Source organism: Pleurodeles waltl, chromosome 5 (genome assembly GCF_031143425.1).
Source record: "Pleurodeles waltl isolate 20211129_DDA chromosome 5, aPleWal1.hap1.20221129, whole genome shotgun sequence".
In the NCBI taxonomy this organism is placed as follows: domain Eukaryota; kingdom Metazoa; phylum Chordata; class Amphibia; order Caudata; family Salamandridae; genus Pleurodeles; species Pleurodeles waltl.
The window spans coordinates 640,822,102-640,846,565 of NC_090444.1; the positions used below are offsets into that span (position 1 = coordinate 640,822,102).

Consider the following 24,464-nt stretch of genomic DNA (forward strand, 5'->3'; position numbering starts at 1 on the left):
AACATGAAGATTGTCTATTATAAAAACAAAGTTCTTGGAGAGGAATAGAATACTTTGATTAGCTGTATTTTGTTTTTTACCAAATCCATGGTCAAAAGATTTTTCAGCATTGAGAGTACTAGCAACCATGGCATCAGGCAATTTAGAAGCGCCATGAATCATGTTAAAAACATGTATTTTTATTTCAGCCCAAAGAATATTTGGACCTATTAGCCTGAACTGTTGCTGCTGACTTGTTTTATTGTAAACCAATAAAGACAGATTTCAAAATAAAGCCCTGTGTAACAAAACCGGACTGTTCCGTGCACATGAATTGTGGTATAAATTAATTTTTACAGGGCGTAGGATCTCTATCTTTCTTGGGTATTAAACAAAACCTGGCATCTAAAAAAGAATCTTCTGCTTTCCCTTTGGATGAAAAGTGTTGAAAAAGGGGAAAGAAAAAAAATTAGGGAACAACACTTTTGAAAATTGTAAGTAATATCTATGGGAAATGCATCAATGCTTATAGCTTTCTCTTTTTCAGAGCTTAGCAGAAACAGAATGAATTTCATTAATTTCAAGATCACATTCTAGTCTTGATACATCAATCTGATCTTGGCATTTGGGAAGGGACTCAAAAAAGTATCCAAATTCCCTCTGCACAGGGTGTGTTCATGAGAATATAAATCTTTAATAAGATGCACACAGCAATCCAAAATATCCGAATCATAATGCAGGTTATTACCAGCAGTATCAATAATATTTCCAATAAGAGATTTGTTTTTTTCATTTTCACATAATTGGCAAGCATTTGCCTCAATTTGTTCAGTCCACCATAATATTTTGTGTTAACTTTATGTCAAGTGCCACAAGCTTGCTGCAAAGAAGTTTTATTATATTCTATTTTGGCTTTAATGATATGGGTCACTATTTATTTTCTGTTTAGATACCTAATACCCCACTTCTAGATTTTAATTTGCCTAAGTAGTTCTTCCTGCTTTTTAAGAGTTCCATTTTCCTTACAGGTTGCATAATTAATAATAAATCCCTACACAGCAGCCTTGGAAGAATTCCAAATTGTATGTATAGGAGAGAGTTATGGTACTGAGGATAACAAAATTCTGTAGCAAAATGTATTAAGGGAGATCTTATCAGGTAACAATGTATTATTAAAGTGCCACCTATTAGCTTTTCAAGTTGATGCTGAGAAATCTATTTTGAAATAAGGATTTCTCCAATCTCAGCAGGATATAGAACCTATTTAGATTAATAAGAAATATATTTTCTGGAGACACAGTGAGGCACAGGGAAAAGAAGGTATATCTTAGAAGATCTGGATTTTTTTTTTTTTAAAGGCGTCTGTTAATCCCTGGTTAAAAATCAGTTGTTGATAAGACTTAAGCATTTCATTAGGGACATATTTCAATGACCTCCTATCTAAATGAGGATCCATAATCAGGTTACAAACTCCTCCCATAAACATATTTTTTTCCTAATGCTCATTTTCTGATACTGCCACCCATGCTAAAAACATATTTTTGCTTACTTTCACCAACTCTCCATTCCAGGAACCAGAGGTCTTCACTCAGTTCCTTGTTATAAATTAATTATTATGGCATACAGTAAAGGAACAGTAAAAAACTGAATCCGGATAGGAACATTTTTAACTAACTGATTAACCACATAACCATGTAAAAAGATTATGCAGTCAAAAGGAGATACTGAATTGGCCCATTCTCTGGACAGAAGTAGTAGGAGTGGAACGGCACGCGTAAGATAGAATGTAATCAGAAGACACACTGCATTGTTTGGTGACCTAATAAAATACAGTAGGCGTGCACAAAATGGTCATGCGTACTTTGAGCTGCTTTTTTAACACCATTTCAAAAGAATGCAAATGTACCTGCTGATCTAAACATGTTATTATCGCTCTGGCGTCTTCGTCTTCAATGTTTTCCTGAGACACAATTTCATACAGTGGTGCTTCGTCTGGGTATTTTTCTACATAGGAAAACTTAACTGTTGATTGGACAGCTGCAAACAAAAACAAAAAGAAGTGAAGCTATGTGAACACAGAACAGCAGCACATTCACAGTTTAATCAACACATTACAAGTTTTTATTGTGTGTTGTATATTTTACATTTGTTCACCCCCAGAAGGTGTGTGCTGCAAGAATCTGCTGTGGCACAATTAGTGGGTTGTATGAGTCCTCTAGGTGTGCACCTCATTACCCAAATGGCATTAACCAAAATTGACTAGCACATCCTTATCCTAAAATGGAATGGAATATTCTTCTCAGACATTTGTTAATAAGCCAATCCCCTATGAGGTGCAGCATAGCTAAAATTTTAAAAACAAAAAAATGCTTTTAATATGGCTATCCATTTATTTTTATTGGGTGGGGGAGTAGAAGCAACGGGGGTTGGAAGGACACTGAATCAACAGTGGGGAGAGCAAAGCAACACAGGATACATAAATAACACAGGGGATGGCAGGGAGGATGTGGAAACAGCATCTGGGTTGAGTTAAAGCAACACAAAGGGTACAAGGCGGGGAACAAAGTGGAGAGATGAGGATGTGGGTGGGAAAAGTAACAGGGAGGGTGCGGGGATGCAATGGGGAGAAGCACACAGGTGAGCGTGACAGAGTGGGCGGACAGAAGCACACAAATGACAGAGCAACAGGAGTGCAGGGGGACACAAAGGAGGAGAGGGAGTCAGCTCAAAAACACATGCACCATCATGGAGTGCTTAACACAAAAGAAAAAAAGTAGTGCTTGAAAAGCAAGCAGCCGGGGTAGGGGTGCCAGCCAATCAAAGAGACTGGAAATAGGCAATGCTTCATGAGAGGAACAAACACACGATTAACAAGATGGGACACACATAAGAAGCAGGTAAACAAGAGTTACAGGTGCGCCAAACAACGGCAAGCAATTGCGAGTTCCCTGCCTCTCTATGTTCTTGGTAAGCAACAATATATATTGCAACAATCAGCACATTCGCTCTCCAGAAGGCTTGATCTACACACGTGCACCAATCTACTTCATGCAGAAAATATTAGCAGTCATAACAAAATTTAAGCAGTAAATAAGAGGCAGGCAGATACAGAATAACATATCAGCAATTTAGAAGATGTTTACGCTGTACAGAAAAAGACCAACAGCTCCACGAAGAGAGGGGTGGGTGCCCTAGAAAAATCTGTGTTTGATTTTTAAAGCAAGAACCGGAGAGGCATCTTGCAAATGTTGGTCTCCCACAGACACCGCAAAAGATTATCTGTAAAGAACAGATTCTGAAAAAAACAGAACCCCTCACTTTTAAATCTGTCCTTTGCAGAAGAAGGAGGTACAGAGTTCACAGTGACCACCAAACAGCAAAAAGATGTGAAATACTTGAGTGCTGACTTTTAAACCCTTGAGCTATCAGCATTCAGTCATGATAATACAAGCAACAATCAGAAATCAACAACATAAGTTAATTTAACTTGTTTAATAGTATACTAAAAAACAGTGAAAATCAGGAAAGAATTACTTAAAACCTAGAAAAACTACCAGGAAAAACTATTTTTGCAGGGCCCTCTCATTTGAAAACATAATACATGGCAGACTTCCTTTTTTTTTTTTCTTTTCTTTCAAGAAGAGGTAGATATGTTTCTGGGCACCCAGGAGAAAGGCCAACTTGACACAGGAAGTGCTTGAGACCAGTTAACAAGGTAGCACTGTATGGATAACTAAGATGCTCTACATTATCATCCCTGCCAAGCATGTGTTCGCTTACAGGTTGGATGGTCTTATCCTCACTGGGAGTCCTAACAAGTACCATGCTTTGGGGGTTAAACTAACGCATTTTAGTGCTGGTGTCTGCATCCTCGCACTAAAATGCATTAGTTTCTCAATTCTAGCACCCTTGACCAGCCATGAGGCGTGCTCTACGAGAGCTGCACATAAACAGTCAACGCCGCTGGCAATGAGTGCGCTGTGCAGAGTGATCATATCACTTATTTACTTAGCAATGGCACTTGATATTCTTGAAAATTTAATACACATACCATGATGAACTATGGCACCATGCAAGGGAACAATTGACATCAGCCAGAAGCTGAGAATGAGCATACACCAAGTGTCTCTGTGATTATAAAGAATTCCGAACTACCCAAGTGCTTCTTGTTGTTTCCTTGCCCCACTGTGATTGGCCCCCACTGGCATTCACTCTGGCCGAGGGTGGCAGCTATGTTTAGGGTCTGTGGGCTTTTAACCACGCCCATGTCACGCCCGTCACTTTCATTGGTTCATGGACTTGCCTTTTAAAATTCGCTTGATTTTATTAGTGAAAGGCAAGCATAGAACATGCCTTTCCGGTGTTCAGCCCTCCTCGGGAGCACTGGTAAACTACTGAAAAACAGTACAAGCGAGGCTCTGTGTTTTCCGCATGGCTTCTGGACTACTTTTTCTTTCCTACGCAGCACGATCTTGCTGGGCAGTTGTCCAGCGCTTTGCATGACATCGACCCTGTTAGATGGATAATTGCACTTTTATGGGTTTCATGGATAATTGCACTTTTATGGGTTACATGGATAATTGCACTTTTGCCTATACGTTTGACTGCGATTGAAATTCTGTTTCCTTTTGTGTGCCTCCTTCACGCTAATGGCGCCCGTCGGTTCGCTTATGTGAAATTGTTCTACTTTTCATTTTATGTGCAAGAAAAGTCCGGTTATAAGCTCTAATAGCTCTAACTCGAATGAATGCGAGACCCATTGCACTGCAAATGCTTGTTTTCCTTGATGCGACTGCCTCAGTCAAAGTGATACCTTTACATTCCATGTCCAGACTAACACATGACTGGCATTATAATTGAGGAGGTGTGTGGATCAAGCTCAATGTGGCATTGAGTCTGCAGCCCTGGTCTGCCTCAGCAGCTCCGGGTCATGTGTGATGCTTCCTCTCCAGTTGTCCTTAACAAAACAACATTTGGCCTTCTCTGCTGAGACAGCTGGTCAATGCAGGGACCCTCACTTGAGATGGAGGGCAGAATGGTATTGTTTCCTGCTGTGTGTCTATGGTGCCCGAAGCGCAGAGAACTTAAACACTGCACCATTTACTCACTCTGCCACATGGTGGGATTTTCACAGGCACAACATTATATTACTTTGTAACTCCCATGTTTATTTGCTCACATTTTGCAAACCCAGCTTGTGTACATAAATTAAAATGTAAAGTTAGGCTCACAACATACTCTCTGATGTCACCTTTTACTGTGTTACTTTATGCTAGGCGAGATTCATTTTTTATTTATTGTAATTTGGTTATTTAAATTTGTTTGCCTCAGCTTGCAGCTTCCCTGGAATTACTATGTTATACTTTCTGAAAATCTGTATTGATTCTGCTGACAGGAGTGTGGGGGATGGAGGGAATTGACTGTTTGGCTGTAACTTCCCACAACACCTATGTAGGCTGTTAGTGATGGGGGTTGGTGGTGGGAGGGTTCGAGAAGATTTGGGATTCTTGATTTTGCCTGTTTTGATGTGGCAATTCCATATATTCTTCTAAGCTTAAACAGTTGCTAAAATGTCATTATAAAAAAAATATACTGGAAAATTGTGCTTGATACAGGACTAAGTTCAGTACTTATGAATGATTCTGTAACACTTCAGTATAACGAAATGGTTAGTTTACAGTTAACAGCACTAAATGTAAAATGTTTAAATAAAACGATGCTGTAATAGTTGAACAGTCTGAAGTGTGACACTGCACTACTTCAAGAAACTAATAGTGATGAAAGATGTGAGTAAACAGCAACACAAGCTGTTCTAGCTTTGAATGGCACAGATAAAAACAAGCAATGGCAAAACCAATAGGTCGGGCCTACGCAAGGGCTACTGATTGTCAATGTGTTTTAGTCATGTTGTACATTAGCATGGCTGGTGTTCAGCATGGCTAAAAGCTAGTGGCGTAAAGGAGAGTGAAGTAAAGAGTCATATAGTGGCATAATGTGTTGGAGTGGCATAAGGTGGAGAGGCATAGAGTGGACTGGTGTAGAGTGCACTGGCAGAGTATTGCAGAGTATAATGGCGTGGAGTGCAGTGGGGCAGTGTGGAGTCGCATACAGTTACATAGAGTGCAGTGGCGTAAAGTGGTGCAAAGTAGGGTGGCATAGAGTGGTGCAGAGCAGTGGTGTGAAGTGGCTGAGTAAAGTATAGTGCCATAGAGCACAGTGGCATAGAGTGGGGTAATGCAGAGTGCAGTGACTGAGTGCAATGGCACACAATGCAGCAGTGCAGAGTAAAATGGGGTAGAGTTCAGTGGTGTCGAGTTCTGTGTTGCAGAGTAGAGTGTTGTAGAATGCAGTGGCGGAGAGTACATTGACGAAGAGTGCAGTGGCATAGATTTGAGAAGAGTGAAGTGGCATGGAGTACAGGGGTGCAAAGTAGAGTGCTGTGGCATAAGGCGCAGTTGCGTAAGGTAGAGTAGTGCAGTGACAGAGTTGTGCAAAATAGAATGCAGTGGTATATTGTGGAATGGACTGGTGCAGAGTGCACTGTTCTAGAGTGGTGCAGAGTATACTGGCACAGTGCACTGGCATGGAGTGCAATGGCATAGAATTCAGTGATGTACAATTTGGCACAGTCGAATGCAGTGATGATTAGAGTGGTGCAGAGTGAAGTGGTGCTGAGTGCAGTGGCTTAGAGTGCCTTAGTATGGAGTGGTGTAGAGTTCAGTTGCGGAGAGTGCAGTTGTGCAGAGTAGAGTAGCGTAGAGTGCGGTGTTGCAGAGGAGAGTTTCGTAGAGTGGCGCCGAGTGCACTGGCGCAGAGTATAGTGGCACAGAGTGCAGTGGTACAGAGTAGAGTGCAGTGGCAAAGACTGCACTGGTGTGGAGTGAGTGGCATAGAGTGCAGTTGCGTTGACTAGAGTGAAGTGGTGTACAGCGGAATGGTGTAGTGTAGAGTGAAGTAGTGTGGTGGGGTACAGGGTAGAGTGCAGGGGTGTATGTGGCAGTGGCATAGAGAGGAGTGGTGCAGAATAGAGTGGCGTATACTGGATTGGCATACAGTGCACAAGCATAGAGTGTAGTGGTACAGTTTAGAGTGTACTGGCGTAAAGTGTACTTCATAGAGCAGAGTGGTGCAGAGTATAGAGGCGTAGAGTGAAGTGGAGTGTCCTGGCATGGAGCAGAGTGATGCAGAGTGGAGTGAATTGGCACAGAGCGCAAAGGCAAAGTGCAGTGGTGCAAAGTGGAGTAGACTGCAGTGTTTCTTAGTGGTATGGTGTAAAGTGGAGTAGTGCAGAGAAGTGTGTTGTAGTGTGGAGAGGTGCAGGGTAGAATGGAGTGGTGTAGAGTGGAGTATGCATGGTGTGAAAGCACAATGCCATTACAGACAGCACATTTTCAATTGAAAGTACCATTATGTTTGCACAGTAATACGTTTTACTAATAGATTTACAGGCCTGGTTAAGCAAAGGGCACTCACGGAAGAATACAAGGAGGGGTAGTGTGAAAAGGCGTTTGCCCCTTGAGAGGGTTGAATTGAACATGGACAGCGGAAAACAAATAAAGCCAGGAAATAGAAAGCCAGAAAATGTGAGTTACAAACGACCAGGCCAATGGCAAGCAACGGGCGGAAAACATTCCCAGGGAGGTTTCTGAATGTCCCCAAGAAGTGTTTTACAAACCAGACAGCTGGACTGTCTGCTAGCCGCATTCTCAAGGAGGTTTCTGAATGTGCCCAAGATGTCTTTTGCAAACCAGACAGCTGTGCTGTCGGGTAGGCTTTGACCCAAAAAATGGAGTGGCTAGAATCCTCCTGAAGAGATCAAATATCAAGGTGATATTGTGGGTATGTCGCAGATACTGAGGCCATGTAGATGTTGTCACAACCCAAGAAAGATAACGTAGAACTATAGATCATTAGCATATATAGCCCGCATCCCTGGAAAAGAATAAATAAATAAAATGCTAAAAAGCATTCAGCATTGAAGGATAACACTCCAGAAATGAAATATGCTTACACTATTTGACTAAGTAAAAGAACCAAATGGAAAGAGATTATGTTGTGTAGGAAAGTACCATCTTGCCTGGCATGTTACCCCCATATTTCACTGTATATATGTTGTTTAAGTTGTATGTGTCACTGGGACCCTGCCAGCCAGGGCCCCAGTGCTCATAAGTGTGCCCTGTATGTGTTACCTGTGTTATGACTAACTGTCTCACTGAGGCTCTGCTAATCAGAACCTCAGTGGTTATGCTCTCTCATTTCTTTCAAATTGTCACTAACAGGCTAGTGACCAATTTTACCAATTTACATTGGCATTCTGGAACACCCTTATAATTCCCTAGTATATGGTACTGAGGTACCCAGGGTATTGGGGTTCCAGGAGATCCCTAAGGGCTGCAGCATTTCTTTTGCCACCCATAGGGAGCTCTGACAAGTCTTACACAGGCCTGCCACTGCAGCCTGAGTGAAATAACCTCCACGTTATTTCACAGCCATTTACCACTGCACTTAAGTAACTTATAAGTCACCTATATGTCTAACCTTTACCTGGTAAAGGTTGGGTGCTAAGTTACTTAGTGTGAGGGCACCCTGGCACTAGCCAAGGTGCCCCCACATTGTTCAGGGCCAATTCCCCGGACTTTGTGAGTGCAGGGACACCATTACACGCGTGCACTACATATAGGTCACTACCTATGTGTAGCTTCACAATGGTAACTCCAAATATGGCCATGTAACATGTCTAAGATCATGGAATTGCCCCCTCTATGCCATCCGGCATTGTTGGTACAATCCCATGATCCCACGGGTCTGTAGCACAGAACCGGGTACTGCCAAACTGCCTTTTCAGGGGTTTCACTGCAGCTGCTGCTGCTGCCAACCCCTCAGACAGGTTTCTGCCCTCCTGGGGTCCAGCCAGGCTTGGCCCAGGAAGGCAGAACAAATAACTTCCTCAGAGAGAGGGTGTTACACCCTCTCCCTTTGGAAAATGGTGTGAAGGCAGGGGAGGAGTAGCCTCCCCCAGCCTCTGGAAATGCTTTCATGGGCACACATGGTGCCCATTTCTGCATAAGCCAGTCTACACCGGTTCAGGGACCCCTCAGCCCTGCTCTGGCGCGAAACTGGACAAAGGAAAGGGGAGTGACCACTCCCCTGACCTGCACCTCCCCTGGGAGGTGCCCAGAGCTCCTCCAGTGTGCTCCAGACCTCTGCCATCTTGGAAACAGAGGTGCTGCTGGCACACTGGACTGCTCTGAGTGGCCAGTGCCAGCAGGTGATGTCAGAGACTCCTTCTGATAGGCTCCTTCAGGTGTTGCTAGCCTATCCTCTCTCCTAGGTAGCCAAACCCTCTTTTCTGGCTATTTAGGGTCTCTGCTTTGGGGAATTCCTTAGATAACGAATGCAAGAGCTCATCAGAGTTCCTCTGCATCTCTCTCTTCACCTTCTGCCAAGGAATCGAATGCTGACCGCGCTGGAAGCCTGCAAACCTGCAACAAAGTAGCGAAGACGACTACTGCAACTCTGTAACGCTGATCCTGCCGCCTTCTCGACTGTTTTCCTGGTGGTGCATGCTGTGGGGGTAGTCTGCCTCCTCTCTGCACTAGAAGCTCCGAAGAAATCTCCTGTGGGTCGACGGAATCTTCCCCCTGCAACCGCAGGCACCAAAGAACTGCATCACCGGTACCCTGGGTCTCCTCTCAGCACGATGAGCGAGGTCCCTTGAATCCAGCAACTCTGTCCAAGTGACTCCCACAGTCCAGTGACTCTTCAGTCCAAGTTTGGTGGAGGTAAGTCCTTGCCTCCCCACGCCAGACTGCATTGCTGGGAACTGCGTCTTTTGCAGCTACTCCGGCCTCTGTGCACTTCCGGCGGAAATCCTTTGTGCACAGCCAAGCCTGGGTCCACGGCACTCTAACCTGCATTGCACGACCTCCTGAGTTGTCCTCCGGCGACGTGGGACTCCTTGGTGTAACTTCGGGGGAGCACCGTTTCACTCCTCTTCGTAGTGCCTGTTCCGGCACTTCTGCGGGTGCTGCCTGCTTCTGAGAGGGCTCCTCGTCCTGCTGGGCGCCCCCTCTGTCCCCTGACGCAATTGGCGACATCCTGGTCCCTCCTGGACCACAGCAGCATCCAAAAACCCTAACCGCACGACTTGCAGCTAGCAAGGCTTGTTTGCGGTCTTTCTTCAGGAAAACACTTCTGCACGACTCTCCACAGCGTGGGGCATCCATCCTCCAAAGGGGAAGTCTCTAGCCCTTGTCGTTCCCGCAGAATCTTCAGCGTCTACTGTCCAGTAGCAGCTCCTTTGCACCCACAGCTGGCATTTCCTGGGCATCTGCCCATCTCCGACTTGCTTGTGACTTTTGGACTTCGTCGCCTTGTTCCACAGGTACCCTCGTTTGGAAATCCATCGTTGTTGCATTGCTGATTTGTGTCTTTCCTGCAGAATTCCCCTATCACGACTTCTGTGCTCTTTGGGGAACTTTAGTGCACTTTGCACTCACTTTTCAGGGTCTTGGGGTGGGCTATTTTTCTAACCCTAACTGTTTTCTTACAGTCCCAGCGACCCTCTACAAGGTCACATAGGTTTGGGGTACATTCGTGGTTCGCATTCCACTTTTGGAGTATATGGTCTGTGTTGCCCCTATCCCTATGTGTCCCCATTGCATCCTATTGTAACTATACATTGTTTGCACTGTTTTCTAATACTATACTGCATATTTTTGGTCTTGTGTACATATATCTTGTGTATATTTGCTATCCTCATACTGAGGGTACTCACTGAGACACTTTTGGCATATTGTCATAAAAATAAAGTACCTTTATTTTTAGTATATCTGTGTATTGTGTTTTCTTATGATATTGTGCATATGACACTAGTGGTACTGTAGGAGCTTCACTCGTCTCCTAGTTCAGCCTAAGCTGCTCTGCTAAGCTACCATTATCTATCAGCCTAAGCTGTTAGACACCCTATACACTAATAAGGGATACCTGGGCCTGGTGCAAGGTGTAAGTACCCCTTGGTACTCACTACAAGCCAGTCCAGCCGCCTACATTGGTTGTGCAGTGGTGGGATAAGTGCTTTGTAACTACTTACCACTTTTGTTGTTGTACTTTTCATAAGAGAAAAATATACAAAACAAGTTCAGTGTATGTACACCTAACCAAAAAGTTTTGCATTTCTTTTCTCACTTCTTTTCTAAAGTGCTGAAAAGTACCTCTAACTTTCTAAAAAGTTTTAAAAGTTTTTTTCTGTCTTTCCAAAAGTTCTGAAAAACTTTTTTCTCACTTTTTCTCACTTTTTCTATCACTTAAACACTTTCTAAAATGTCTGGCACAGGCCAAACTGTTGATCTGTCCAAACTTGCTTATGATAACCTTAGCTGGAAAGAAGCAAGGAGTCTCTGCATAGAAAGAGGTTTAAGTGTAAGGAAGAATAACTCTAGAGAATTGTTGGTAAATATGCTTGTTGAACAGGATACGGCCAGAGCTGGCACCCCTGTTGAAAAGTTAGCTGATGGTTCCCACTCTGATTCTGGGGCACCCCTAGCAAAAGAGGTGGGAGGGAAACTTCCAAGCCTGCCCCCTAGCAAGCCACCTAGCATAGCTGGTACTGATGTAGAGTCACACCATACTGATAGTGTGGTCTCACATCACAGTAAGAGTATCCCTTCTCATCATAGTAGAAGTGCTGTTTCTGTTAGTCAAGCTATTAGGGTGCCTTCTGTTAGGGCCAGGTCTCCTTCTGTTCTATCTCAGCATACTTCTGTCTCTAGACATGCCTCACCCACCCACCCTGATGACAGAGTGTTAGAAAGGGAGCTCAATAGATTGAGAGTGGAACAAACCAGACTGAAGCTCAAGAAGCAACAGCTGGATTTGGATAGGCAGTCCTTAGAGGTGGAAAGGGAAAGAAATTGGGTTTAGAAACCCATGGTGGCAGCAGCAGTATTCCCCATAGTCATCCTGCAAAAGAGCATGATTCCAGGAATCTGCACAAGATAGTTCCCCCTTATAAGGAGGGGGATGACATTAACAAGTGGTTTGCTGCACTTGAGAGGGCCTGTGTTGTACAGGATGTCCCTCAAAGGCAGTGGGCTGCTATCCTATGGCTATCATTTAGTGGAAAGGGTAGGGATAGGCTCCTTACTGTAAAAGAAAGTGATGCCAATAATTTTGCAGTTCTTAAGAATGCACTCCTAGATGGTTATGGCTTAACCACTGAACAGTACAGGATGAAGTTCAGAGAAACCAAAAAGGAGTCTTCACAAGACTGGGTAGACTTTGTTGACCATTCAGTGAAGGCCTTGGAGGGGTGGTTACATGGCAGTAAAGTTACTGATTATGAAAGCCTGTATAACTTAATCCTGAGAGAGCATATACTTAATAACTGTGTGTCTGATTTGTTGCACTAGTACCTGGTGGACTCTGATCTGACCTCTCCCCAAGAATTGGGAAAGAAGGCATACAAATGGGTCAGAACAAGGGTGAACATAAATGTTCATACAGGGGGTGACAAAGATGGCAACAAGAAGAAGGATGGTAAGTCTTCTGACAAGGGTGGGGACAAATCTAAAAATTAGTCTTCATCAGGCCCATCTGGTGGGGGTGGTGGGTCCAAATCCTCTTCAAATCAAAACAAAGAAAATAAACCATGGTGCTATTTATGTAAAATAAAAGGCCATTGGACAACAGATCCCAGTTGTCCAAAGAAAAGCACCAAGCCTCCTACCACTACAACCCCTACTGATACACCTAGTGTCCCTACTAATAACAGTGGTGGTGGGAGCAAACCTACTAATAGCCAATCCAAGGGAGCAGCTGGGCTCACTTTTGGTAACTTAGTTGGGGTTGGTCTTGTTAGGGAGACCACAGAGGCTGTGTTAGTCTCTGAGGGGGCTATTGATTTAGCCACCTTAGTTGCTTGTCCCCTTAACATGGATAAGTACAAGCAACTACCCCTAATAAATGGTGTTGAGGTTCAGGCCTACAGGGACACAGGTGCCAGTGTTACAATGGTAATAGAGAAACTGGTCCACCCTGAACAACACCTACTTGGTCACCAGTACCAAGTAACCGATGCTCACAAAAAACACACTTAGCCACCCCATGGCTGTTGTAAATCTCAACTGGGGGGGGGGTTACTGGTCCAAAGAAAGTTGTGGTTGCCTCAGATTTACCTGTAGACTGTCTACTTGGAAATGATTTAGAGACATCAGCTTGGTCAGATGTGGAGTTGGAGATTCCCAGGGAGGTTTCTGAATGTCCCCAAGAAGTGTTTTACAAACCAGACAGCTGGACTGTCTGCTAGCCGCATTCTCAGGGAGGTTTCTGAATGTGCCCAAGATGTCTTTTGGAAACCAGACAGCTGTGCTGTCGGGTAGGCTTTGACCCAAAAAATGGAGTGGCTAGAATCCTCCTGAAGAGATGAAATATCAAGGTGATATTGTGGGTATGTCGCAGATACTGAGGCAATGTAGATGTTGTCACAACCCAAGAAAGATAACGTAGACCTATAGATCATTAGCATATATAGCCCGCATCCCTGGAAAAGAATAAAAATAAAAAATGCTAAAAAGCATTCAGCATTGAAGGATAACACTCCAGAAATGAAATATGCTTACACTATTTGGCTAAGTAAAAGAACCAAATGGAAAGAGATTGTTGCTTTAATAAAACAGGAACATTTTGTTTTATCATCTAAAACGTAGACAAAGTGGGTGTTACTGCATTACACTCTAATACAAGTCAACTGGCCCCTCTAAGAGCAGTGCGCCAGTAGAAGCAGTCAAGGCATTTTATAGTAAGTTATTTTTAGAAGACAAACATACCTCTAATGAAGGCATGAAGTTATAACTTGCTATAAAATGTCCTTGTGGTACGAGAAGGGGATAAGAGGGGTCAAATAAGTGAAAAGATTGAACCTGATAAAAACAAAATAATAATAATAATAATATCCAGAAAAAAGGGTTTTGTGAACTTTTACAACAAGAACCTCTGGGAGACTGCCCAACACCAATATCTCACAACAAATCTTCCTGTAAAACTACATTGAAAACATAATCCCACCTTCAGAAGCCAAATAATGAAGACAGAGCATAGGAAAATAAAAAGGTTGCAGTTTTTACTGCACATTTTGGTTTCCTGCCAAGGAAATCCACAGGCTGTCTTTGTTAAAGATTTAGTTTTCATCTCTTTGCGGTGGTACAGAAAAGGAAGCTCACAATATGGTGATTTCTTATGCAGTCACCAAACAGCGATACCGTGTAAATGGTGACGTCACATTTTTCACATAGGGCCTACTCCAGACTCAGCAACATACTAAAAGGGGTAGCAAACTTTAGGCTGTTTGTTTATTCTGAATATTATTTCACAACTCAGAAAAACAGTTTCAGAAATAAACAAAGTTAATTGCATAGACCAAAAATATGGCTTCTATTTCCTGGAAAAAACTTATTGTGTTCGCTTTCACGATTAGATGTTTAACTCTTCTTTTTGCTACATGCTGCTAAGCAAAGCCACTTAAGGAATCTGCAGAATGACTTGGCTTCTAACGACAAACCCTAATAAGAAAGACACCAGTCATCTTCAGCTGCAATTTGCAGTCACTCAAGTTCACATTTTGTGTGAAAAGCTGGCGCCTAGGATCTTGAATTCTCCTCGATCACAACGTCTGCATTGGAGAAGACTTAACTTGGCTACCAAGTATAAGTTATGAATGTAGACAAACAGTGCATTGACTGCCTCACAATGTTGCTCTGGCTCTCAGTACTTCAGGAAGCCAGTGCAAAGTCTCAGTGGTGAAGGTTGCTACCCCATCTTGAAGTTGCAAAAAAGATAATCTTTTCTTTAACTGTAAAGAACAGTCCTTTTAGAAATGGGGCATTATTTAATAGGAAAAGGAAGGGCTGGATTGGCTACATTAGAAAGGGCCTCAAACAGGCCTATGAAGCATCGCCCAGAGTAAAAACAAGCAGCATGAGAGACGGATTGTGGGTATATGACACAGAGAACTAGGGAAAAAAATAAAAGAATAGTCATCACCTACATAACTTGACTAGTGAGACAGAGTAAGTGTTAGCTACTGGTGGAGTTTACTCGGACTTGGAGTTGGAGTGCAGGAGCATCAAGGAGCCAGAAGAAGCAGGGAGGAAGCAAGTGAAGAAGAAAGTAGGTGGCAGAGGGCCTGGGGAGTCAGGGTTCGGTGTGATAGAGTGGCCAATGCATAGCAGATCTTAATGCAAGGAACGATCTATCTTGAGATGGTGTGTCTGCACAGCCTTTCCTTTTTAAGTTCCTACATAGCCCACAAAGAGTTGATAGTCCATCCGGAACTCTTTTTTGTGGTTAAAATAGAATGACAAAGCTCTTTTTGAGTCCTGAAAGTGGAGTCTCTCCCCCTCTTCGGAGGGATGAGGCAAAGCAAAAAAGGTAGGCAGGGTGATGCTTTTCCTACACGGTAGGGAGTCACAACCTTAAGAAGGAAGGAGACATGTGCCTGGAGGACTAGTAGGGAGGGTGTACCAAGAGCGCCTGCAATTTGCTGACCCGCCTGGCCGATGTTATGGTCACTAAAAAGGCAGTTTTGATGGTCAATAGCCTAAGAGGGCAATTGTACAAAAGATCAAATGATGTGCACATCAGAAAGCTAAGGACAAGGTTAAGGTTCCTCTGAGGCATGATGAAGGAGGTGGTGGGAAACATGCTGTAGGCCTTTTAGGAACTTAGCAACAGCCGGTGACTTAAACACAGAAGGTTTGTCCGGTAACTGCAAAAAATGCCAAAATGGCAGAAAGATAACCTTTAACTGTACCCAAGCAGAGCCCTGCTGGTTCCAAAGATAAAGCAAACAAAAGAACCTTGGATAAGGGTGCGGAAAGGGGGCTAATGTTGTGGTAAGTACACTATGAGACATATCCCAACGGCAGGTGTATACCGACCTGGTGGAGGGACACATTGCTGCCAGAATTACATCACAGACTTCGGGAAGAAGGTGCTCCGGTACAGATGCAGAACCCTCCCCTCTTGCTGTGACAGAAGAGACTCTCAAGCAGGCAGCCTGACTGGAGGATCGATGGTCATGCTCAGCAGCTCGGGATACCAGACTCTCCATGCCCAATCTGGAGCCACAAGAATCACCTGGTCGTTCCTGATCTTCTTGAGAACTCTTGGCAGGAGTGGTATTGGCAGAAAGGCATACAGAAGGCTGGAGCTCCACTCGAGGTAAAAAGCTTCTCGGAGCAAGTTTCCTTTGAAACTCCGGGCCGCAAACTGCCTACACTGCTCGTAATCAGCAATGGCAAACAGATCTAACCCAAGTCTCTCCCCACTGCTAAAAGAGACCTTGCGACACCTCTGGAAGGAGATGGCAATCGTGATCCGCTAGGCATCTTTGGCTAAGTTTGTCCCCTCTGGCGTTCAGAGAGCCCTCCAAGTGTTGAACCACCAGGGAAATGCCAGGACATTCAAGCCATTTCCAGAGACAAAGGGCCTCTTGACAGAGGGTCCATGCCTCAAACCCACCCTTTTTGTTGCAGTACTACACGGCAGAGGTGTTACCCTTGAACACCTGCACCAGTCTTTCCCTGATTGAAGGAATAAAGGCCTGCAGCGAGCCAGCCTTCAACAGCCAATTGTCGAGGTGGAGAAGACAGACTTCCACAGATGACTGGAACCACTGCCATCAAGAGGCCAAAAGGGAGCACGGCAAATGGAGTGCTCTTGGCAATACTGTGAATATCTGGGAATGTCTGTGGGTAGGCAGGACAGGATTGTGGAAATGGTCATCCAATGCTACAATCCAGTCTCATTTTGAACTTGGTGTGGCTCCTTTGGATGCTCTGTAGGACCCAGCTGTCACATGTCACTAACTGCCAGTTGGGTAGGTGTTGGCGTATTTTGCCTCTAACTGGATGCCTACGATAGTCAGAGGGCAAACTAAAGATGTTTGGAAGCAGTGGCTGCTGGCGGTGATGGGGTGGAGGAGGAGTAGACTGGCCGACTGCTTGATACCTGTCCCGCGTGGTTTGTGCGACCCACGTCCTCGGACACAAAAAGGCTGGGAACCAATGGGCCGTTGTGGCTGGGAGAATACTGATGTGGTTGGAGGCTACTTCCATGGCAGAAGGCCCACTGGGGGTGATGAGGGACCTCAGGTAAGCCCAAGGATCTGGCCATAGCTCTGCTGTCCTTAAAGTGCTCCAGCGCTGAGCCTGCCTTCTCTCCAAAAAGACAAGATACATCAAAGGGCACTGCCCATGAGAAAAGCCTGTCATATTCAGCCAGGCGTGAAGCCACAAGGCCATAGACTATGAAATCGCTCTTACCAGTAAGTCTGTTGTGTCATGCCCATACCGGACGGTGAACTTTGCTGCATCCCTCCCATCAGCAATATCGTGGGTGAGTATGGATCAGGCCTCCTCTGAGACCACAGGTAGCTCTTACACAACCAAGTCCCATATAGTATGGGAGTAACAACCCAATAGGCACGTGGTGTTCAACGACCTCAGGGCTAGGATGATAGAAGAGAACATTCTCTTACCGAAGGTACCCAGCCTCTTGGATTTCTTATCCGGTAAAGTGGTAGGGTATGAGCCGGGGTTAATTATGGATGTGAAGGCTTGGACAACCAGGCCCTCCGGAGTGGGATGATGGGTAAGCAAACTGGGGTCTACAGGAGCAGGGCGATGACAGCAGACAATCGCCCAGTGCACAGGAGCCCCTTTGCAGGGCTTGGACCAGGACGTCTGTAAGTACTTCATTAAAAATGAGCAGTGGTTCAAAAGGGGTGTCTCCCAGCTGAATCGCCTCTATCAAGGCGATGAATTGACTACCACCACTGGCATTGAAGGTCCAAGTCCTCAGCCGCCCTACACACCACAACAAAGGCCCCCTTCCTCTGTAGCCATGGTAGGAGTAGAGACCAGACCAGTGTCAGATGAAGTGTCCAACCCGCTGGCTTCTACCATTTCTCGCGTACCAACTGTCCTGTTTCTCACCAGGGGAGCAGGAAATTGGTGTGTATATGTGTGTGAGTGTATATCTATCTCTCTCTCTCTCTCTCTCTCTCTCTCTCTCTCTCTCTCTCTCTAAGGCACTGGTTCCACTTTGGGAAGCATGGGCCTGGTTTGAGTCAGTGGTCTAAGAGCACTCAGTAAGGGAGGTATCCACACTTAAAAAAAAAATTATTAGCATCAATTATTTTTCCACCATAGAAGGTGACAGTAGGGACAATGAAAAAGAATCTCCCTACAAGGGGATTTTTATACCAAAGTGGGAGAAGTTATTATGTTTTGAAGTCTACTTTTTAGAATGACGAATATTAAAGAAGGAGTTTACGAGAAAGTCTGAAAATGCATGGCACCCCTACTCAGATAACTCCGATTAGAGGATAAATGTCATTATTTAATGACTCACAAACATTTGATGGCTCTTTAGCTTGAATTACAAATGAGGAGTCCTGTAATTTACTGTATGATGATCGACTGAACACAGATCCATTCTTAATGAGACATGTGTCTATAAAGTTAAGTAGGGTCTCATTACTGAAATCAAAGAATATCTTTCAGCCACAAGTAGCTGATGCTCCCATATTATTTAGGATGTCTTCCACATATTTTTTGTTGTCAATATTAACGTTAACTAAAAACAGCTGATGGTTTAGGAACAATTGCTTTCAGTGCCTTCCCTCATACTAAAGGTGCTTACAACAGATCAGAGTGCTTGCAAGAATAGAAAATCAATATTCACAAGAAATGGTACCAATCCAGTGATGAGAGATCTTGGGCAGGTAATGTCACTTGTTAATCAAAAGGAAAAATTGTCCCTAGTAGGTTGTACTAAAGAAAAAAAAAGGTTACATCTTCAATTAACTCTAACTCTGATCACTTGTTAACACACTTGGGAAAAAAAGGAAAATTACTAAACAAGATAGATACCACTCAAATTATAGATACGGTTTCCTCAAATACTATATCTATAGACTTGATAGGAATCAGGAAAAAGAAAATCAGATCTGTCTAAAGAAGTCAGGGGTTATAATCAAAACAACAATACGTGTATTGCAGTACAGAGCATAAAAAGAAATGTGCAAGGAAAAATGCATTTTGAAGATGTTTACAAAGGATTGAAAGGAATTTAGACTACCAGATCAACCTTTCATATCAAGTGGATTACACACAAAACAATTACTGTTTGGTAGAGGATCCAACAATTAAGGAAAGTCCAACTCATGATATGCTTGGCTCCAGCACCTGAAAGTTAAGCAGTGGTTTCAGATCAGGAACCTCAGTTGAAAGTGGCCACTGGAAAGGAACATTTACAATTAAATTTACATGTTCCTTCCTTCTGTTTAACATCCTCTCTTAAACAAGGTCTTTCTGACATAATGCACACCAATTGTTCTTCTAAGTCTCTGTTGCCTGTACAGCCACCCTAGTGTACTATAACCTTCATGGAACTCTTTTCTATACAGAAGGGGAATTACTCACTAAATCAATGCAATAGTCTAAAACGTTTTACAACATTTATGAGATTTATAACATCAAGAGATATTGATCTGGCCATTATCTCCTCTAAATGTATAAACGCTCAAATGTATACTGAGACAACAGTGCTCTTCTCAAATGCTACAGCTACACATTCTGAAAAGGCAAGCCTTATATAAAGAGGGTATAGATGCATCTTTGAACTCGCAATGATCAAAGAAATCAGTAAAAAATACAAAAATATACCTATGTTTCAATATGCTCATCCATTACATTTTAAAACATAGGCAGCACATTTTACAGTCCATCATCAAAATGGGTGTAGGCAATTCCTTAAAAAGTCTTCCATTCTTGTCTACAACTAAGGTGTGGATTGTGCTCTGTATTTGTGGCACCCCAGAGTTTTAAATTTGGCCTGGTGACATAAGATATTGTTGGTCATTGCGTAGTTTAAATATAGTAGGCCTCAAAAATGTGTTTGCTTATCCAAATTATGTTTCTGTACTTAATTTGTCCTAGATAATCTGTTTGTAGGAGAAATGGATACATGGAGATTTTGAAGTGGATGATTTTAAGTGTTTTTTTCCACATTCTGCTGTTCCCAGGTGTAGAGTGAGAAGCACACTAAAAGGGCGTTTATGGACTCAACTAAAAGGTGGTATGGATTGGTGGTCTAGGAGATTGACATTTGCTGTAATTGTACATTGATTATTTACTGTTCAAGATATGAATGGCAGTTTACTAGAAGTCTTGTGTGCAATGTATTTCACCATCTTTTAATTTTGCTACTGAACTGTCAGAACTTCAAGAAGCTATTTTAAACACAGAAAGTTTGTTCCAATGTGCTATTTTACTAGTAGTGGGGGTTTTAACACCAAATGACCTCAAATGTTTATAAGAAGAGTGATTTAGTGAGTCAGACTCTAAGGGAATTATAAGATCCCACTTTCCTGAACAAAAGGGAAGATAAGTGTGTTCCAATATTATTAAATTGGGGAATGGAATTAAACTTGGCATTAATTAATGGCAGATTTAAAGCTTAGCCCATTCAGAGTCTCTCTTGGCACAGCAGATATTTAAAATCTTTATTAGATTATGCCTTTATACATTATTGTGATTCAAAATTAATGCTAATTTCGAGTTAAGCGAGAACTTATGGAACGATTATTGTCAGTTCAATATAGGAATTTATTTACAAGATAAATCATTAGAAGAATGCCCTACACTAATGTGGCTATAACATTTTGTGTAAATAGAAGTTACAATAAGGAGAAAGTTTCAGATGAGTCAACACGGTTCAAACTACAACTTGCTGTAGATTCTTCTAGATATTATAAACATATCCACATTTGAAAATCCTATCTGTTTTATTCAAACTTTACTAATGAGCTCGAAGACTAGAGCTCAGTCAATGCTTACATCTGAAAAGATGCCTTGAAATTATTATTTTTTCTTTCTAAAGCAATACAAAAAGTAGAAAAGAATCAATGCAAATTATGGTGGTCTATTGAAACTGCCCTTACAACAAGGAATATCAATCAGTTCTGGTGAACTATAGCAAAATGTTTAGGAAAAGCTCACAATAAGAAACTACCTCAATTAGATGAAAGCACTGGCAGGTTCATATAGAGATGTTGTTTACAGTAAGCAGTGTGTATTTTCCATCTTTATAATTAATGAACCCATTGTCTAACAACTTTGTATGGTAAGATACATAAACAGAAAACATTAGTACGGTAATTATGGAGCTGAAAACATCTAGACCAGTAAGCCCAGATGGAATCTCTCTCGATATATGAAAATCTTGTCTGAACCTCTGGGCAATCTATCTTAAGCAATTATTTGACTTCTGTATAAACAGTGGCATAATTCCAAAGTCCTGGAAGGGTCATAAAATTATACAATTATATTAAAAAGGAGACTGGAATTACACTAAAAGTTACCAACTAATAACCATCACAGAAGTAACAGGAACAATCTATGCAAAATGCATTTTAGCAAGCTCATCTACCTGGGCTAAACTTTATGATCTTCATCCACTCAAACAATGTGGTTTCCAAGAGGGATGTTCAGTGGTGCATAATATGATGTTTTATGATTGTTGCTGAAAAATTATTAAGTTGTGAGTCAGAATACACTTCCAAACTTTCTGAGGCAGAGGTGCATATTGTTCCCCCTGTTATTTTCACTTTATTTTGTTGATCTCCCAAAAAAGATTAAAGAGTGGAGCGCTCCTCCCCCAAAGTTAGGAAGTGACATCATTTTGTTATTATTGTACGCCAATGGCTTAATCCTGATGTTTCTTACTCCTATTGGCCTTCAAAGACAGAGGTATTAGGGCTTTCCCAGAGAGTCACAACCTAACAGTAAACAAGCAAAAGACAAAAATGTTGGTAACGGTGCTTTGAAGTCTCAAAATTATTAGTATCTTAACGGTTCCAAACTGAAAACTGTAAAAGCTTACAACTATCTAGGGATGAACATTATTCGCAGCTTAACTTCGGCAAATCATATGAAGGGCAAATTACTAAAGCAACAGCAAATGGGTTTGGCCTACAGAAGTTCTTTAGAACTATCAGTAGTAGAAACCTTCTCCTTCTCTACTTCAGATCTGTGCAGCCAAAATTCCTCATGTAGCTTTTTATGCGGCAAAATTGCATTCAAGCTCTGCCATGAAAAGGTAGTCAATCGAAATTATGGAAATGTTATCTAGGTATGGGGCAGTCTGTTTCGACTGAACTTATTCTATTAGAATTGCCCTTTACATGCATCAATATTACAGCATATGATCAGATTTTACATTGTGTGTATCGGCTAGTCTCTAGCCCAAAAAAGTGTCTTCATAGATACATCTGTCATGTTTTTACACAAGATTTAAATAAGGCTTACACTTTTTTTTTTAACAAAATAATTATTTTAGTGCTGCCAAGAAATAAAATCTCTTAAGAGGTATTTGCACACAATTCAATCAAATCTTTGTCTTATAATAAGAATAAATAAATAGTGAATTTGAATAACAGTTAAAGTGATTTAGATTACTACAGAAAAATTACAAGATTGCAAATAACTAACTTTTTTAGATATGGAATAGTGCAGTTGTTTTAAAAGCAAAACTGTCTGCAAGTTCGGAGAATTTTTATGAACTTTAAATTTGAGGTTGCTTCCTTTCCAGGAGCTGACAAATGGAATTGCATATAGTTTAACCAAGTTGTCAATTTTGCAATGTCATGGTGCAAGATGTAATTTGTATTAAGCTGGCTCTTTATATAGTGTAGCAAAACGAGGTACACTGTGTACAAAGTATAGATAAATGCAAAAATCATACTCCAAATGCTCTTTTGTGGTAGCATGGGTCAGGATGTAGGCTCATCAGAGAGTAGTGCTAAGCATTTATTGTACACACAAAGGCAGTAAGTGAGTCACAGACTCGATAAAGAAATCCAACACCAACTTATGAAAGTAACAGATTTTTAGATCCATTTAGACACATAGATCATCATAATCGGGTAAGTACTTTTTAAGTTATCAATTATTAAGTCACTTTAATATACACTTGTATTGACTCTAATGCTGTAATGTCATCCTATGGGAAGAGGGATATAAATTGCATATGGGTACTTGGCAGCGACTTACAAGGCCAATCTTCTGGAGTTAGGGAAAATATGGGGCCAGGTCCAAGGCAGCACCAATAGGTCACTTCAGGAAGCACTGGGGCATCCAGTTGCAGAGGTACTTTACAGCGTTAGATGTCCCATTCACTTTAATGGGAAACAAACCTGGGTAAAAGAAGCTGCAAGTGTGGACTGGGTGAACCCAAAGCGGGGCTCAAGTCTCGAGGGTCTTGGGCATGCAGGCACACCATCAGTGCACAGCAACTCAAGATGGGGTGCAGGTTTGCAGTGGGTCTTTGTCCGGCAGGGTGGCGTTGTAAAGACTCCTTGTGGTTCTTGTTTTTTGCACAAAAGAGGCTGCAGGCAGTGACTGTGAGACCAGTCCACTAAACCCAAGGTGGGGTTCAGCTCTGGAGTGTCTCAGGACCTTGTTGGCACCATTGATCCACTTCGACCCGGTCTGGAGGGCTCGGGTCCGGTGGTGCTTTTTGGTGTTGTGTTTTCTGCGGTCCGGGGCTCGCACGTTCTTCTTGGGTGCCTGCGAGGTGCAGGAAGAAGCTCAGCTACTCCACTGTAGATGCTGGCTGTTCCATGAAGTGCTGGCAGTCCTCCCAGGATTTTGGAGGCAGAGCAGCAGCAAGATCAGTCAACTTTGCTGCAATTGTAGAGGATAGCAGGCAAGCCAAGTAAGTTACTGCTCCTCAGTTCTTTCTTTTTGCGGCTTCGGTGTCCTCCTTCTTTGATCCAACGAATCTGAGGTCCTGGCATCAGGGGTGCCACCCAGATGCTGTATTCACAGGTGTTACACGGAGTTTCAGGTAGTAGCCAATGGGCCACCCACCTTTAGGTTCACTACACCCTCAATTCCTGTGTGGGAGGTTGCCATAACCCTGACCTAGTGGACCTAATTCAACCAAAAACCCAGATGGTGGAGTTTTCATAGTCATGTGCACTTTAGGGGTTGTACTAGCCTGAGGGCGAACACACCTCCTGACTAGCTAATTGTCTCACCTGTCCTGGTGCCAAATGTGCCCTGGGCAAGGGGTGGCATTTCCCCTGTCTGGGAGAAGCCAGGGTTGCATATCTAAGGCGGGGGGGGGGGCTTGGAAGCCTCCTGCCTTGACATGCTGATTACCAGTCATCCTGCTTGGACTGGGATACCTCCTGTCAGAGGGGACATCGTTTCTGACCACAAAGAGTGGTCTCTCACCTCCAGGGGGTCAGAAACCAGTCTGTGGTAGCAGGCTAGACAGGACTAGTCAGCCAATACACTAGAGGTCAATAGGTTTTCAGAGGGTACCCCTAAGATACGTACTGGAATCAGTGTGGGTTTATTAAAATGAGGTGTTTGATACCAAACACCACGGGTTTCAGTGGAGCCACTATGTAGCTG

General features: G+C 42.9%; 1 protein-coding gene across 1 annotated transcript in view; it reads right to left on the minus strand.

The window, feature by feature from the left end:
* RWDD1 (RWD domain containing 1) overlaps positions 1-24,464 on the minus strand; it is a 177,699-nt gene that overhangs the window by 131,290 nt on the left and 21,945 nt on the right. Inside the window, exon 3 of the mRNA XM_069234513.1 lies at positions 1,886-2,016. Coding sequence (XP_069090614.1) covers positions 1,886-2,016 — 131 coding nt within the window. The remainder of the gene's footprint in view (positions 1-1,885; positions 2,017-24,464) is intronic.